Below are 15,654 nucleotides of genomic sequence, written 5' to 3'. Positions count from 1 at the left end.
TGCTTGAGAACCGTCCAACTTAAGAACCTAAGATCTCTCTTGATATTTAATGGAATCACATGGAGATTGTTCCTACACCTTCATCTAGTCTAGAAGAACCTATCTATATGGTCACATGCTGATGAAATTAAAATTTTCTTCATAAACACCCAAACTGAGCTTGATTTGCGGGAAAATGGGCTATACCTTTGTTTTAGAGAAGAAGACTCAATCAGATGCTTGAAGAAGCTTCAGTGGAGTCTTTAAAACCTCATGGAAGTGTACTTTTCCTCTAGTGAATGCTCTGAATAGAAGTTCCTCCAACAGGTGGTATAGTCGTGGTCTAGAGTTAGGTTAGAGTGGCTAGGGGATGGGGCTTTCAGTGAGGATCTCTTTAGTTTGAGCTTGGGAAGCTTTTGAAACATTCAATTTGGTGTTTTGTGGAGTTTTGAGAATTGGCTTGAAAATGCCTTGGTTTAGGAGCTTTGAAATTGAGCTCAAACAGTAAGGAAGGTGGCTGGAAAATGGGTGGAATGGGCCCTAGGAGTCTTCGAGAAGCTCTGGAAGCTGTTTCGCAGTCTCTCCCCAAGGAAATGTGCACTCATTATGTTTGGCCCTATGAGGTGTTGTTTAAATAAGTGAAACCATGGTGGCCACAAGGGTTGGCCAGTGGGTGGAATCAGCTTCTTATTGATACACCTAAAATATATAGTATTTTTAGACGCATTTCCATACCTATTTTTGAGATATTGAATTTTAATGGATAGTCTTTGTGTGCTTTTCTTTTAGGTACAAGTAAAAAAGGTGAAAAATGATAAAAGAAGTGAAAAAGGATCAAATTTGGAGCAAAGAGGTGAAAATCGTGCTAAAGTGGTTTAGCGCCTAAGTGTCAGATCCAGCGCTTAAGCACCGGGTAAATAGAGAAGGCCGCGCCTAAGCGCCAGAGGCCCCGCGCTTAAGCGCCAGAGCTAGTTATTTGGCAATTTTCTTCATTTTGTCAAATTTTGAAGAGGCATTTGAGGAACCAATTGGCTAAATAGGGTGGTTATGACCACTAGAAACAAAAATATAATTAAAAGATTTGTGAAAGGAGGCATCTTTTGAAGAATACATCAAATTTGGACACATTTTGAAAAGTTATCAAGGCACCTCTTAGAGATTTATAAAAGAAGAAAGTTCTTACATTTAAAATGGGTTCTTGAAGAAGAAGAGGGTGCTTGAAGAGGGAGAGGGTGTTGGAGTCGTAAGAAGAAGATCGTGGAGAATCTTGTGGAGAGATTCAAGCACCACACAAAATTTACTTTTTCTTTTTGTTTTTAGTTTATTTTGAGAGTTTAGAGTGTTGTAAAAGAGAAGAGATTCATAGGAACTTCAAGAGTTTGGTCGAGGATTTGAGATAAGCTTTTATCATTTATTTTAAACTACTTTTTGGTTTTAGTTCAAACTTCTTGATGGTTTGACAATGATTTCTACTTTTAAACTAAAGTGTGGTTTTATTTTCTCCATGAATTTGGAGTAGTTTTCTTTGTCTTTCTCCTTAAAATGATAAGTAATTAAAGTTTGGATGGAATTTGTGGAGAGTATTGATCTTTAATGTTGGAAGAAGTTGTGTTGATTTAAATCCATGAACTTCATTTACTTTTTGATTTGACCAATCCAGATGTTAGAATTTATTGTGAGAACATGTAAGAATCAGGCTGGTATTATCTCAATAAATAATTAGAAAAAATCACATGAGGTTGTATTAATGAGAATGTAATTCATATGATTTAGGGAAAATAAATAGAGAAATAATCATTGAAGGGTGTAGAGTTAGAGGACTTTAAAGTGACAGGTTAAAGCTCCCAACTTGATTTATTATTTTAGGTTCTGATACGAGATGTTAGTCCCCAAGTGGATGGGAATCGACGAACTCTAGAGTGAGAGCTGGTATCTTCCCTACCTAACCAGTCTTCAAAACTATTCAAACTTTAAATTAGATAATGTTCTCTATAGCATCTCTAGTAAAAGTAAGGAAATAATTGCTTCTATTTGGTACAACACAATTTGCATACTTCCATAATAGAAATCCTACACTTATTTATGATTCATGATAAGGAGAAATATATTTTTCAAATTTACTATTTTTCACTTACAAAAACTCAAGTTATCTTGTTAAACTGTTACTATTCTGTCAAAATATCAAAAATATTAAAAAGATTTGAATTTTAATACTGCAAAAATATTTGTAGTTTAAGTAATTGTATTTTTAGAATAGAAAGTAGTTGTTCAAAAGTGCATATTGCGTATTCTCCCTGTGGGGTTCAATAATTATGTCTTAATCAAAAAGTCCTATATTAATTGATAACGATACGTATACTTGCGTAGTATCCAAACATATATATAAATTAAAAAGTTATATTCTTATTTTCTTTAGGATCAAGTTTTTTGCACTGTCGTAAAATATTGAAATATAAGTGAAAATTATAATTAAAATCATTGTTATACTGTTGCATATAGACAGTCGGGATCAAGTTTTTGGTGCCGTTGCCGAGGAGAAATTAATTGATCTAAAAGAAAATTTCTATTTTTAGAAAGTCTTACTTAAACTTTAATAATTATTGTATTTTATTTTGTGTGTTTTATTTTATTTTTATTTTATGTTGAGTGTATACGTAGTTCAGGTTCTGAAGGAGTAGTGTTCTACAATTCTGAATTAGAGAGAACTGTTAAGGAAACCAGAAAAACCCAAAATATAAAAAATCTTGAAAAATCTTAAAAAGTTACAAAAATGGAAAACCAAAACAATCAAAATACTGAAATTCATCAAGCGTTTAGACCTTTACAAGAATATGCCAACCCTATGGTAGATGAACTTAATTGTAGAATTCAAAAACCTACTGAGTGGCTAATTCATTTAAGCTTAAACTTGATATTATCTAAATGGTATCAAATAATCAGTTTGGGGGATCAACAACTGAAGGGGGATCAATCAGTTTGGGGGATCAACAACTGAAGATCCAAATTTACAACTTACCAATTTTCTAGAATTGTGTGCTGCATTTAAATATGTTGTTGTATCAGATTATGCTATAAGACTTGGGTTATTTCCTTCCTCACTGTGGGATAAAGCTAAGATGTGGTTGAATTCGTTAGCACCTGGATCTTTCAAAACTTTTAACTTCGAGTGATTCAACATAGAAATTTCTTTCTAAATATTTTCCACCATCAAAAACTGCAAAGCAGAAATGATATTACATCTTTTAATCAGTTTGAAGGGGAATCTATTTTGGAAGCATGGGAACAATTTAAGGAACTCTTAAGAAAGTGTCCACACCCTGTTATACCATATTGGTTAATAATTAAAACTTTTTATAATGGATTAGTTGGATCTCTTATATCTATTATTGAAGCCGCTACTGGTAGTTCATTACTTTAATTGAATAAATGGCTGCCAATAATTTTCAATGGCATTCTGAGAGGGTGAATCCAAAGAAAGTAGCCAATATTCATGAATCTAATGCATTTACTAAGTTAGTAAATCAAATTGCTGCAATTTCAAAGAAGTTAGACCAATTTGGAATGAAATTTCCTCAATAAATTTTAATGAATGAAGAGAATTCATTATGCCAAATGGTAGATTCTCAAGTAGCATTAGAAACTTTAAATGTCATTATAACAAGCAGAATAACCCATATTCAAATAATTATAACCCAGGTTGGACGAACCATTCCAAATTTAATTGGAATTACACTACGGGATTGTTCTACCAATCTAGGACTCTAAAACTTTCAATATTTAAAAGATTGGGATTAAGAGAAATAACCCCTACTACTGTAACTCTGCAGTTAGCCGATTGTTCAATAACCTACAATAAAAGAGTTATAGAAGATGTCCTAGTGAAAGTGGATCAATTTATCTTTCCACTTGAATTCATTGTGCTAGATATAAAGGAAAACAAAAAGATACCTATCATTTTAGGGAGACCTTTCCTAGCCACAAGAAGAGCAATGATATATGTGTAAAAAGGGGAATTAACAACGCTTGTCAATGATCAAACTATTACTTTTAACATTTCAAGATCAATGAAATATCCTGCAAAAGGTAAAGATGATGAATGCTATAGAATGGATGTTATAAGATATATAATTGAATGTCATTTCAAAACTACTTATGAAGAAAAATCTGAAGAAAAGTATTTGGAACACGAGCAAGAAGAGGAATTAGATCAATGTGAAGACCTTTTTAAGGAAGATTCAAACTTTGTTCAAGAAAGTTTTGAAATTCTGGACTTGATAGATAAAGATCAATTATTTTATCCATCAATTAAAAAACCTCCAGAACTTATGTTGAAGTTACGTTCTGATCATTTAAAATATGCCTTTTTAGGAGAGTCCACTATTTTAGTAGTTATAATTTCCTATAATTTAACGATGGAAGAAAAAGAAAGATTGATGAAAATTTTAAAAAATTTTAAGAAAGCCTTTGGATTGACAATAACTGATATTAAAGGAATTAGTCCTTCAATTTGTATGCATAGAATTCTTATGAAAGAGAATTGAAAACCCAGGGCTGATCCTCAAAGGAGATTGAATCCTATTATGAAAGAAGTTGTAAAGAAAGAAATTTTAAAGTGTTATTTTAAAGTGGTTAGATGCTGAAATTATCTACCATATTTCAGATAGTGCATGGGTTAGTCCAATTTATTACATTCCTAAGAAAGGAGGACTGATTATGACTGTGAATGAACATAATGAAATAATACCTACTAGACAAATGGAGGGTGGCAAATATGCATTGATTATAGAAAATAAAATCTTCCCCCAAGGAAAGATCACTTTCCACTACCCTTTCTAGATCAAATGTCGGACAGACTAGCTGTGCAAAAATATTTTTATTTTTTGTATGGATCTACTGGTTATCACTAAATACAAATAATTCCTGAGGATCAAGGGAAAACAACTTTTACTAATCCGTATGGTACTTTTGCTTTTAGAAGAATGCCCTTTGGTTTAAATAATGCCCATGCTACATTTCAAAGATGCATGATGACAAGTTTTTGTTATTTAATTGAAAAAGGGATTGAAGTTGAAAAAGGGATTGAAGTCATTGAAAAAGGGATTGAAGTCCTTATGGATGAATTTTCAGTGTTTGGAACTTCATTTGACTCATGTTTGGAACATTTATCTAAAGTTTTAAAAGGCTTTGAAGAAACAAATTTAGTCCTTAATATGAAAAGAATGTCAATTTATGGTAGTAAGAGAAATTGTATTAAGACATAAAATATCATAAAATAGTATGGAAGTAGATCTTGCTAAAATTCAAGTGATGACTAATTTACCTTATCTAACAAATGTAAGGGAAATTAGGAGTTTTTTTTAGGATATGCTAGATTCTACAGGCGATATATTAAAAACTTTTCAAAGATTACTAAGCCTTTATGCCATTAAAGATGCAATTTTCAATTTTGATGAGAAATGCTTAAAAGCTTTTGAGTTATTAAAAGAAAAATTAATCATTGCACCAATTGTAATTTCACCAGATTGGGGAAAACTTTTTGAATTGATGTGTGATGCCAGTGATTATGCTATTGGAGCTAATTTAGGACAAATATATGATAAGATTTTCAAAGTAATTTACTGTGCTAGTAAAAATCTTAATGAAACTCAAATTAATTAAATAACAACTGAAAAAAAGTTATTAGTAATAGTTTATGCCTTTGATAAATTTCGATCATATTTAATTGGAACTCATTTTGTAATGCATACAGATCACTCTGCTATTAAGTACTTAATGAAAAAGAAGGATGCAAAACCTAGACTTATAAGATGGATTCTTCTTTTGTAAGAATTTGATTTTATAATAGTAGTTCAAAAGGGGACTAAAAATCAAATTGTTGATCATTTGTCCAAGCTTGAGTTAAAAAAAACCACTCTATTTTGAAAGAGAAATTAATGAACATTTTCCAGATGAAAAATTGTTCACTATTAATGAGTGGTGTGTTCCGTGGTATGTCGACATTGTGAAATTTCTTGTTAGTGATATTATGCTCTACGGTTTGACATACCAACAGAAGAGAAAATTTATTTCCGAAGTTAAGTATTATTTTTGGGATGACCTATTTTTATATAAATAAGGAAAGGATCTGATTATTCAAAGATATGTACCATTAGAAGAGATTTATGAAATTTTCCAAAAATGTCATAATTCTGATTTTGGAGGACATTTTGGTGTTGATAAAACAACATACCAAAGTTTATAATCTGGACTCTATTGGCCTACTATTTTTAGAGATGTTAATGTTTATATCAAAACTTGTGATAAATGTCAACGTGTAGACAATATTTCTAAAAGAAATGAGATGCCCCTAAATTATGTTGTAGAAGTTAAAATATTTGATGTTTGGGGATTAGATTTCGTGGGACCATTTATACCATCTTTTGGAAATTTATATATTCTGTTAGAAGTGGACTATGTATCCAATTGGATAGAAGTTGTTGCTTTATTATGATATGATGCTCAAAGTGTTGCAAAAGTTTTTAAAATGAACATATTTTGTAGATTTGGGATGTCGAGAGTTATCATTACTGATGGGGGAAGTCATTTCAGAAATGCTATAATGAAGAAGTCCTTAAAAAAATTTCATATAAATTATAGGATTGCTACGACTTACGATTGCTACTGTTTATCATCCTTAGACAAGTGGTTTGGTTGAATTATCCAATTAGGAAATTAAAAGAATTAGGGAAAAATCTGTAAATCGAACAAAAATGGATTGGTCAATCAAACTTGACTATGCTTTGTGGGCTTATAGGACTGCATGTAGAACTCCTACAGGAATGTCCCCATATAGGTTAGTATTTGGAAAAGTTTGTCACTTACTAGTTGAAATTGAGCATAAAGCATATTGGGCAATTAAAGAGTTTAATTATAATTTGAAAGATGCTGGTGAGAAAATATTATTTTAATTAAATGAGCTTGAAGAGATAAGGAATGAATCTTATGAGAGTGCTAAGATTTATAAAGAAAAGATGAAGAAGTGGCATGATCAATAGATTCTTACTAAAAATTTTCAGTGAGGGCAACAAGTTTCGCTATATAATGCATGGTTAAGATTATTTCCAGGCAAACTTAAGTCCAGGTGGATGGGCCCATTTGTTGTGATGAATATCTTTACGGAGCTGTGGATATTAAAGATCCTAAGACTAATAAAGTGTTTAAAGTGAATGGTCATAGACTAAAGCCTTAATTTATAGGGGATCAACACAAATTTAATGATAGAATGATGTTGGGTCAATCAGAATAAGCACTGGTTATGTTGGGCTCACAACGTTAAACCAAGCACCTTGTAGGAGGCAACCCATAATTATCAGTGTATTTTGCTTTGATTATCATTTGTGTGTGATTAAGAAAATTTAAGGTAGTATTATTGAGCTATTATGTGTTAGTATTGATTTTAAAACTTTATTTAGTAATCTAGACATATTAGAATGAGAATTTAGATGTAAAGTTAACTGGTGCAAAAATGTGCACTGGCGCTTAAGTGCAAATATTCGGCGCTTAAGAGCGGCAGTTTAAACACATGTGTAAAATTAAGATTCTAGAAGGTTTAACCGCCAATCAATTTATAAAAACGTGCTAAGGCAGTTCCAAGACGTGTCTAGGAGTTATTGGAAGGATTTAGGCCTATAAATAGAAGGGTTTAGTGAAGGAATTTCGCCCCAGATCATTTTTAGCCCAAAAATTTTATAACAGAGAGAGATTTTGATAAGAATTCTTCATGGGAGATGGATTTGAAGAAGAAGGAAGAGACCATGAGGAAGAGATTCATTAGTCATTGTGCACAAGAGTTGTATAACAGTTTTTTAACCATTAGTATCGAAGGAATATCAGACAAGTTCAATAAAGTTGAGTCTACCATAGCTTTACTTGAGACCAAGGTAATTGAGATTTATGCACATCTTAAGCATATTGGATGATAGTTGAAGATACAATTTAGCCATACTAGTTATATAGAGGAAGCAGATAAGGAGATGTTTCTTAAGCAGAAATGGATTGAAGAAGATAGTACCAGAGCATGTCACCACCATTCATTTTATTAACTTTATATTCCAAATGCCTCAAGAGAGACTAATTAAAGACCGAAGTTTGTACCATCAAATGAAGAGTGGAATTAAGTTCTATGTTTGAGTTTGTTTGTTTGGAGTCGTTGTGTTTACATGTTAGTGTTTGTTTTTAGTGTTTATGACTTTTTTATGAGTTTAATTGTGTATGTTTGTTAGGTGTTTGTATTTATAAAATTATCTCATCCGAGACTATTTGGAATGAGAATTAAGTATTATATGTACTTGTTATTGTTTGTGAATGAATATATAAGTTTTTTTTGTGTGAAAATTTGTGTTATGTTTAGCCTCGAATTGAATTGAGTTATAAAGAGAATTTTGAGAGAGAGGAGAGTTAAAGGAGATGAAAATTATTATTGAAGTGTTATAAGACCATTTAGGGGTGGTATACTTAGGCAAATAGTGCATTTTAGTTAATTTTAAAAAAAACTCAAAAATCGTTCACTGGCGCCTAAGCACCACATATCACGCTTAAGCACGAGCTATCCTGAGTGGTAGGAGCCTAAGCACCACTTATCTAAGATTAAGCACCAGTTCATGATAACCATTTTGCAAACGATGAAAAAAGAAATTTGAGCTGAAAATCGCCATTTTCACCCTCCTGTCACCTTCAACCTCTCAAAATTGCTATTTTGGAGAGCTAGGGCAAGATATTATGTGGAGATTTCTTGGTGGAATCAAGAAAAATTTGCTAGATTTTGATTTCTTACGGTAAGAGCTTTACTTCTATGCAAAAATTTTGGATTTTCACCATCTATTTTGAGTACATTTGGAGAAATTTGAAAATTCACTATTAATCGTGAAAAATGAGGAAAAATCTATGGAAATTGCATAGGATGTGTAGTTTATGCTTTTGTATGTTTAGTTTAGTAGTTTAGACTTAATTTCTGAAGTTATTTTGGGAATTCCATAAAATTTTAGAATGGCACAAAGAATGAGCCCTTTTGATTCAAACAAGTTTCTTAGTTTGAAGGCTCAGGATTGGTACAGTGAAGCGTTGCAATCATAAAAACTTATCCAAGAGCTTTGTTTCAAGAATCCAAGTGGATCTGAAGATTTGATTGTTCATCGACAGTGGGAATGATTATGTTTTTTTTCTATTGTTCATGTTCTTTCTGTTGTTAGGGAGTTTTATACATACCTCCCTGAGGTTGAAGATGATAGAGTCATGGTTCAAGGAAAGTTGGTACCTTTTTCACCTGAAGTAATAAATTTGTTCTACCATTTTCCACAAGATACTTTATGTTTTTATGCAAATAATAGTCTGACTGAGACGGAGCTAGATGAGATTATTTTGTATTCAATTTTTAGAAGAGGACTCTAGAAGATCACTAATGAGAGGAGAGTTAATTTCCCCACGTCAAAGTTATGTGCAACTTCAAAGGCATGACACTATTTTATTTCTGCTCGTCTACTTCCAACAAATCATCTCCTCAGTGAAATCATCTCAGTGAAGTTACTAGAGAGAGAGCAACATTAAATTATTGTATCCAAGAAGGAAAGCTCATCAACATAGAAGCTTTGATATATCATATTATCATCATTTCTGCCACTACCATTACTACTGTAGGTCTAGGATTTGCTTCCTTGATCTTTTTTATGTGTGAGCAGGCTGGAGTAAAATATGATAGCTGGGAGGAAGTACTATTACCTCTAAAGCCCATCATAAAGGTGAATGTGAAAACTTGTTCTGGACATTCTATTTTTGGGTGGAGAGGAGGATTTTCTAGGACTTTTGGAATGGAGATGTTTGTTGCTTCTACCTCTGCTGCTTCTACATGTATACCATCTACCTCACGTGATTCTACTCCTAGAGGTGAGTGTAATGAGACCCAAGATAAATTATTACAAAGGATGATGGATAATTCTAACTGTACCACAGATAGGGTACAAAATTTAGAACATTTTGCAGATCATACTGATAGGTATAATAGGAGAAAAAGTGATTATGAAGAGAAATTTCACTCATCTTTGGAGAGCCTCAATAGGGGTAAGTAAGGAGTGCAATTTCCTCCATATCCTAGATACCCTGATTATGAGCCTGCAAAAGTTTGGGATAGCAGTGATTCAGGGGATGAGGAGTAGAACTAAGAGATTTATTTTTATGTTTGTAACATGATATGAACTATTTCGTCTGGGCTTGCTACATTTGCATCTGTGTGTTGATTTGAACTACGTGATGTGGTTTGGACTTTTATGTTTAAGTGAGATTTATGACGTGATGTGTTTTTATGTTTTGAACTTGAGACATGTATGTTTGTGTACTTGTTTATACATTGTGACGTGTGAGATGTTTATTTTTAATTGTATTGTGATGTTGTGTTTTGTTAGTACTTTGTTTTAAAATGCCGAGGTAGTAAATATTTTTGTGCGTTTAGAACTGTGTTAGTTAGTTAAGGATTGAACTTAATTCTATGTTTTGCGAAAACTTGAAAATCTTGCTAACTTTAGTTTTAAATTTTAAACTTAGAAACTACTACCCTGTACTTTTCTTTTATCATATTTGTGTGTTTGTCTTTCTGGTAAAACTGTGATATCAAGTTTAGTGTGTTTTTTTGTTTTTATGTTTATAGCCACTACTTAAAAATCTATTAAATCTCTACATGTTGAATTAAAATGAAAATGAAAACAAATTTTGATCAAAAAGAGGGAAGTAAAATTTGATATTAGAAATGAGTAAGAAAGTTTAGTTAAAATTTTGAGTAATGAAGAAAAACTTTCAGTTAAAAATTTTTAGTGTAAAAAATGTTAAATACAGTGTAACTATCTATAGTAAGAAAAATTTACATTTTTGAAAAATTTAGAAATTTCGACTTTTATTTTTAATAATTAAATTTGTTTTATTAAAAATAAATTTCAAAGTTATTATTATATTTATAAGTGAAAGATTTATATCAAGACATTTCCTCTAGGAAAGGAGAAGTAGAATTCAAAACCATTAAAGGCGTATCCAGATATAGTAATCCTTGCGTAAAAAGGAAAACAAAAGAAAAAAAAAATAAAAAGAAAAGAAAAGAAAATGAAAAGAAAAACAAAAGAAAAAGAAAAAGAAAGAGAAAAAGTAAGGGAGGAGAAGCTTGAGGAGTAGTGCCTAATAAAAAATTAGTTTCACATCTGATATGTTTAAAATATCAGACTTGAGAAGCTCTGAAGCTTATGGATATAATATAGTAAGTAAAATTACTCTTAATAAAAATTTTTAAGTGGAGATAATAAAAGGACTAAGTTCTAGATTTGAAGAATCTACAATATTTCTTAATTAGATAAGAACTCATATTTTCATCTTTCTTAACATTAAATATGTCTAAACTTTAAGTTGGTATCATTTACTAAATATTTTTTTTCTAAATTGGACTACTAATTACCTAAATCTAAATTTTACTAACTCCTAAAAAAACTCATATACATATCATACTTACTTAGTTTTTAAAGATTGAAGTGTCACCTGAGGGAGCGCTTTTTCAGTCAGGAGACCTGACGGTCCGCATTGTACGCTGACCAATAAAATTTTGTGTGGAAAATGTGAGACCCGCTTGTCCACCTAATTAAAAAAAAGAATTCGCTGAAGGCCGACCCGGCCCAATGTATGAGCCCACGTCTCTTCGAGTACCCCGCATTTTATAATGTCGAGGAAGACGATTTGACAATACTCTCCGGTTGTTTTTCTTCTACGTTTTCGTCGCTCGCTCTGTTAGGGTTTCACATTTCCCTCGTTTGCTAGCTTCAAAGCCATGAGACGATGGAGTTTGATGATCCGGAGTATGCCCAGGTCGAAGAGGCTGAAGGATGAGAAGACAGAGGTTGAGCAGCCAATGAAGTCAAAGAAGTAGAGGTTATTCTAGTGTTTGATATGTTACTGCATGTTATTGTTGATGTATTGTTATTTTGTTAGGTTATTCCTGGGTTATTGTTGATGTATTGTTATCTTGTTAGGTTATTCTAGTGGTTTTGTTAGGTTATTCCTGGGGTATTGCAAGGTTATAGTTGAGTTATTGTTAGGTTATTATTGGGGTAATGCTGGGTTATTGTTGGGGTATTGCTGTGTTATTCTTGGTGTATTCGTAGTTTACGGTTGATATATTGCAGATACAAATTATTTGGAGAATAAATGTATTATCTGTTTGATATATTGTTATTTTGTGCAGGTTTATCTTGCAGTTGAGGTATTGTTAGGTTATTCCTAGGGCATTGCAAGGTTACAGTTGAGTTATTGTTAGGTTATTCTTAAGGTATTCTCAGGTTATTCTCAGGGTATTCTAAGGTTATTGTTGGGGTATTCTTAGGTTATTCTCAGGAGCGGGTATTGTTAGGTTATTCTTGGGATATTCTCAGGTTATTCTCGGAGTATTCTTAGGTTATTCTAGGGGTATTGTCAGGTTATTCTTGAGGTATTCTAAGGTTATTCTCGGTGTATTCTCAGGTTGATCTTGGGGTATTCTAAGCTTATTATTGGGGTATTCTCAGGTTATTGTCGGGGTATTCTCAGGTTATTCTTGGGGTATTCTCAGGTGGGTATTCTCAGGTTATTCTCTATTCTCAGGTTATTCTCGGGGTATTCTTAGGATATTCTCAGGGTATTGTCAGGTTATTCTTGGGGTATTTTGATGTTATTATCAGGGTATTCTTGGGCTATTCTCAGGTTATTCTTGGGGTATTCTAAGGTTATTCTCGGGATATTCTTAGGTTATTCTAGGGGTATTGTTAGGTTATTCTTGGTGTATTCTCAAGTTATTCTTGGGGTATTCTCGAGGTATTCTCAGGTTATTCTCGGGATATTCTCAGGTTATTCTCAGAGTATTCTTAGGTTATTCTTGGGGTATTCTCAGGTTATTTTTGGGGTATTCTTAGGATATTCTCAGGGTATTGTCAGGTTATTCTTGGGGCATTCTAAGCTTATTGTTGGGGTATTCTCAGGTTATTCCCGGGGTATTCTCAGGTTATTCTTGGGGTATTCTGAGGTTATTCTCAAGGTATTCTTAGGATATTCTCAAGGTATTGTCAGGTTATTCTTGGGGTATTCTAAGCTTATTGTTGGGGTATTCTCAGGTTATTTTTGGGGTATTCTCAGGTTTATCTCGGGGTATTCTTAGGTTATTCTAAGGGTATTGTTAAGTTATTCTCGGTGTATTCTCAGGTTATTCCCGGGGTTTTGTAAGGTTATTATTGGGGTATTTTTAGTTTACTCTCGAAGTATTATAAGGTTATTGTTGGGGTAATTTCTTATAAATATGCCATTGGCATAATCTATGTCTTGTGATTGGAAGATAATCAGCAATTGCTCTTGCCATCGCTTGATCCTGATCGGTAAACATTGGAATTGGAAGTAAACATTGGAATTGGAAGTAATTGCCAACGAAAGCAATTGCTCTTACCATTATACGAATGAAGGTTTTTAATAACCGCTTAAATGATTCTATCGTCTCGTTAGATAAAAAACCAACTTCGAATAGAACATTGTGCCAATGGTGGTTAATCCCAATGAAAGGAGCACAACATAAATTATACTTATTCAAATAGTAGCTAGTGTCAAAAATGATGACATCTCCAAAACAATCATAATCTAGTCTGCAAGACCCATCACTCCAGAAAAAGCTTGTAAGTTTGCCCTCCTCATCACTTTGGAAATCCCGTGCAAACATGCTATCTTCATTTTGGCGCTCCATGAATAATTGTAAGAGAGAGTTGGCATCACCCTGTTCAATTCTGCTTCTTTTATCCCTTTGAATGAAGCTGTATGCATCTTGTCTAGTATACTCCAATTTTTCAACACCACCAACCTCTGTAGCAAGTAAATTGAATGAATCAGCTGCTCTAATCCAAGAACCTGTCATTGATCTTAGTAAATTTGCATTTAACTCGCTAATCCTCTGACTGGAACGTAGAAGGTGATTGTCACCGGATTCCTCCAAGGGGTGGTTATGACTTTCAAAAAATTTCTTTAAGGTCTAGTTGCCATCAAGATCAATAGCATAGCGAACCATTTCTTGACAGCCAGTCCGTGTATCCGCTTTTCTGTACTTCACAGTAGTGGCTAGCTGAGATTCTCTTTTATGACCTGATTTTCCACTAATATAATCCTTCGAATTAATTTGCTTAGATTTAGCCCAGTAAGTTGTGTGGTCCTTGCGTAGAGTGAAACCAACATAATGTGCATAAGCACAATAATGTTTGTAAGCCTCTTCCTCATCACGGACAAAAGTATTAAGAAAGCTACGAGCAATTGGATCATTGCAATCTGTTTCTGCCCTAGATATCTACAAATTTAAAGTATACAATAGAGATAGTCAGATAAATAACCCTAACCAAAGAGTAATGATGGAATAATCTAACGACAATCGAAGATTCATAGAAAATTTCACTTTTTCTAGAGATCTGGTGGGTTACTTTCTCGGGTTATTCTTAGGTTATTGTTGGGTTATTATCGGGTTATTGAGTATTTCTTCAATCAACCCGATAATAAATAACCCTAAACACTAAATAATGATGAAATAACCTATCAACAATTGAAGATTCACACAAAATATCACTTTTCTTAGAGATCTGGTGGGTTTATGCACAGGTTATTCTTAGGTTATTAGTGAGTTATTCTCGAGTTATTGAGTATTTCTTCAATTAACCCGATAATAAATAACCCTAAACACTAAATAATGATGAAATCACCTAATAACAATCAAAGATTCACACAAAATCTCACCTTTTTTAGAGATCTGATGGGTTTTTTGGGCAGGTTATTCTTAGGTTATTGTTGGGTTATTCTCGGGTTGTTGAGTATTTTTTCAATCAACCCGAAAATAAATAACCCTAAACCCTAAATAATGATGAAATAACCTAACAACAATCGAAGATTCACACAAAATCTCACTTTTTTTAGAGATCTTGTGGGTTTATGCGTAGGTTATTGTTAGGTTATTGTTGGGTTACTCTCGGGAAAATGGAAAACGGTTGAAGTAAGTAAGAAATCTTAGCTCCATTTCAAATACGTTGACATTCATTCTGTCAGCATGTGCTCAAACTCTTCATTAAAAGAGAAATGTATCTCCATCATAAATGCAGCGACCAAATCCTAGCTGAGACAAAAAAACCCTTTTTGAGAACTTCTTTTCTACTGAATAATGCAGAATAGAAGTTTCTGAGGGAATAATACGCAAAAAATAAGCGAGAATACGCTAAAAAGGTGGGATAATACGTAACATTTTGCATGTCAGGTTGGGTCAGGCTTAACACAAAAATTTTTCATTTTCATGACGTGTAAATATGGGTCCCGGAAGACCAGATGACGTCTTTTGGTTGGATAACGGACGTAGTGCACCGTATGGGAACCTGAGGGAAACATTTCACCACTTGAGAACAAGTAACATTTTACAAGTAACATTTTAAGTTTGGGTTTTAAGTTTGGGGGATGTTGATACACCTAAAATATATAGTATTTTTAAACGCATTTTTATACCTATTTTTGAGATATTGCGCTTTAATGGAAGGTTGTTGTGTGTTTTACTTTCAAGTATTAGTAAAAAGGTTAAAAATGCTAAAAGCAGTGTAAAAGGATCAAATTTGGAGCAAAGAGGTGAATATT

General features: G+C 32.8%; 1 protein-coding gene across 1 annotated transcript; it reads right to left on the bottom strand.

Annotated features, from left to right (window-relative positions):
* Positions 1-13,282: 13,282 nt before the first annotated feature.
* On the bottom strand, positions 13,283-13,912 carry LOC110035878 (protein FAR1-RELATED SEQUENCE 5-like). The gene has a single exon (XM_020740191.1). The coding sequence runs from the start codon at positions 13,910-13,912 to the stop codon at positions 13,283-13,285; it is 630 nt and encodes a 209-aa protein (XP_020595850.1).
* Positions 13,913-15,654: the final 1,742 nt, after the last annotated feature.

The sequence above is a fragment of the Phalaenopsis equestris genome, unplaced genomic scaffold (genome assembly GCF_001263595.1).
Source record: "Phalaenopsis equestris unplaced genomic scaffold, ASM126359v1 Scaffold200490, whole genome shotgun sequence".
Taxonomy (NCBI): domain Eukaryota; kingdom Viridiplantae; phylum Streptophyta; class Magnoliopsida; order Asparagales; family Orchidaceae; genus Phalaenopsis; species Phalaenopsis equestris.
The sequence above is the reverse complement of the archived record's forward strand: the minus strand, read 5'-3'. Positions and strand labels throughout refer to the sequence as shown.

What these genes read in the sequence shown, in the direction of transcription:
- LOC110035878 (XM_020740191.1), bottom strand. Translation starts at nt 13,912, where the DNA reads ATGACAGGTTCTTGGATTAGAGCAGCTGATTCATTCAATTTACTTGCT.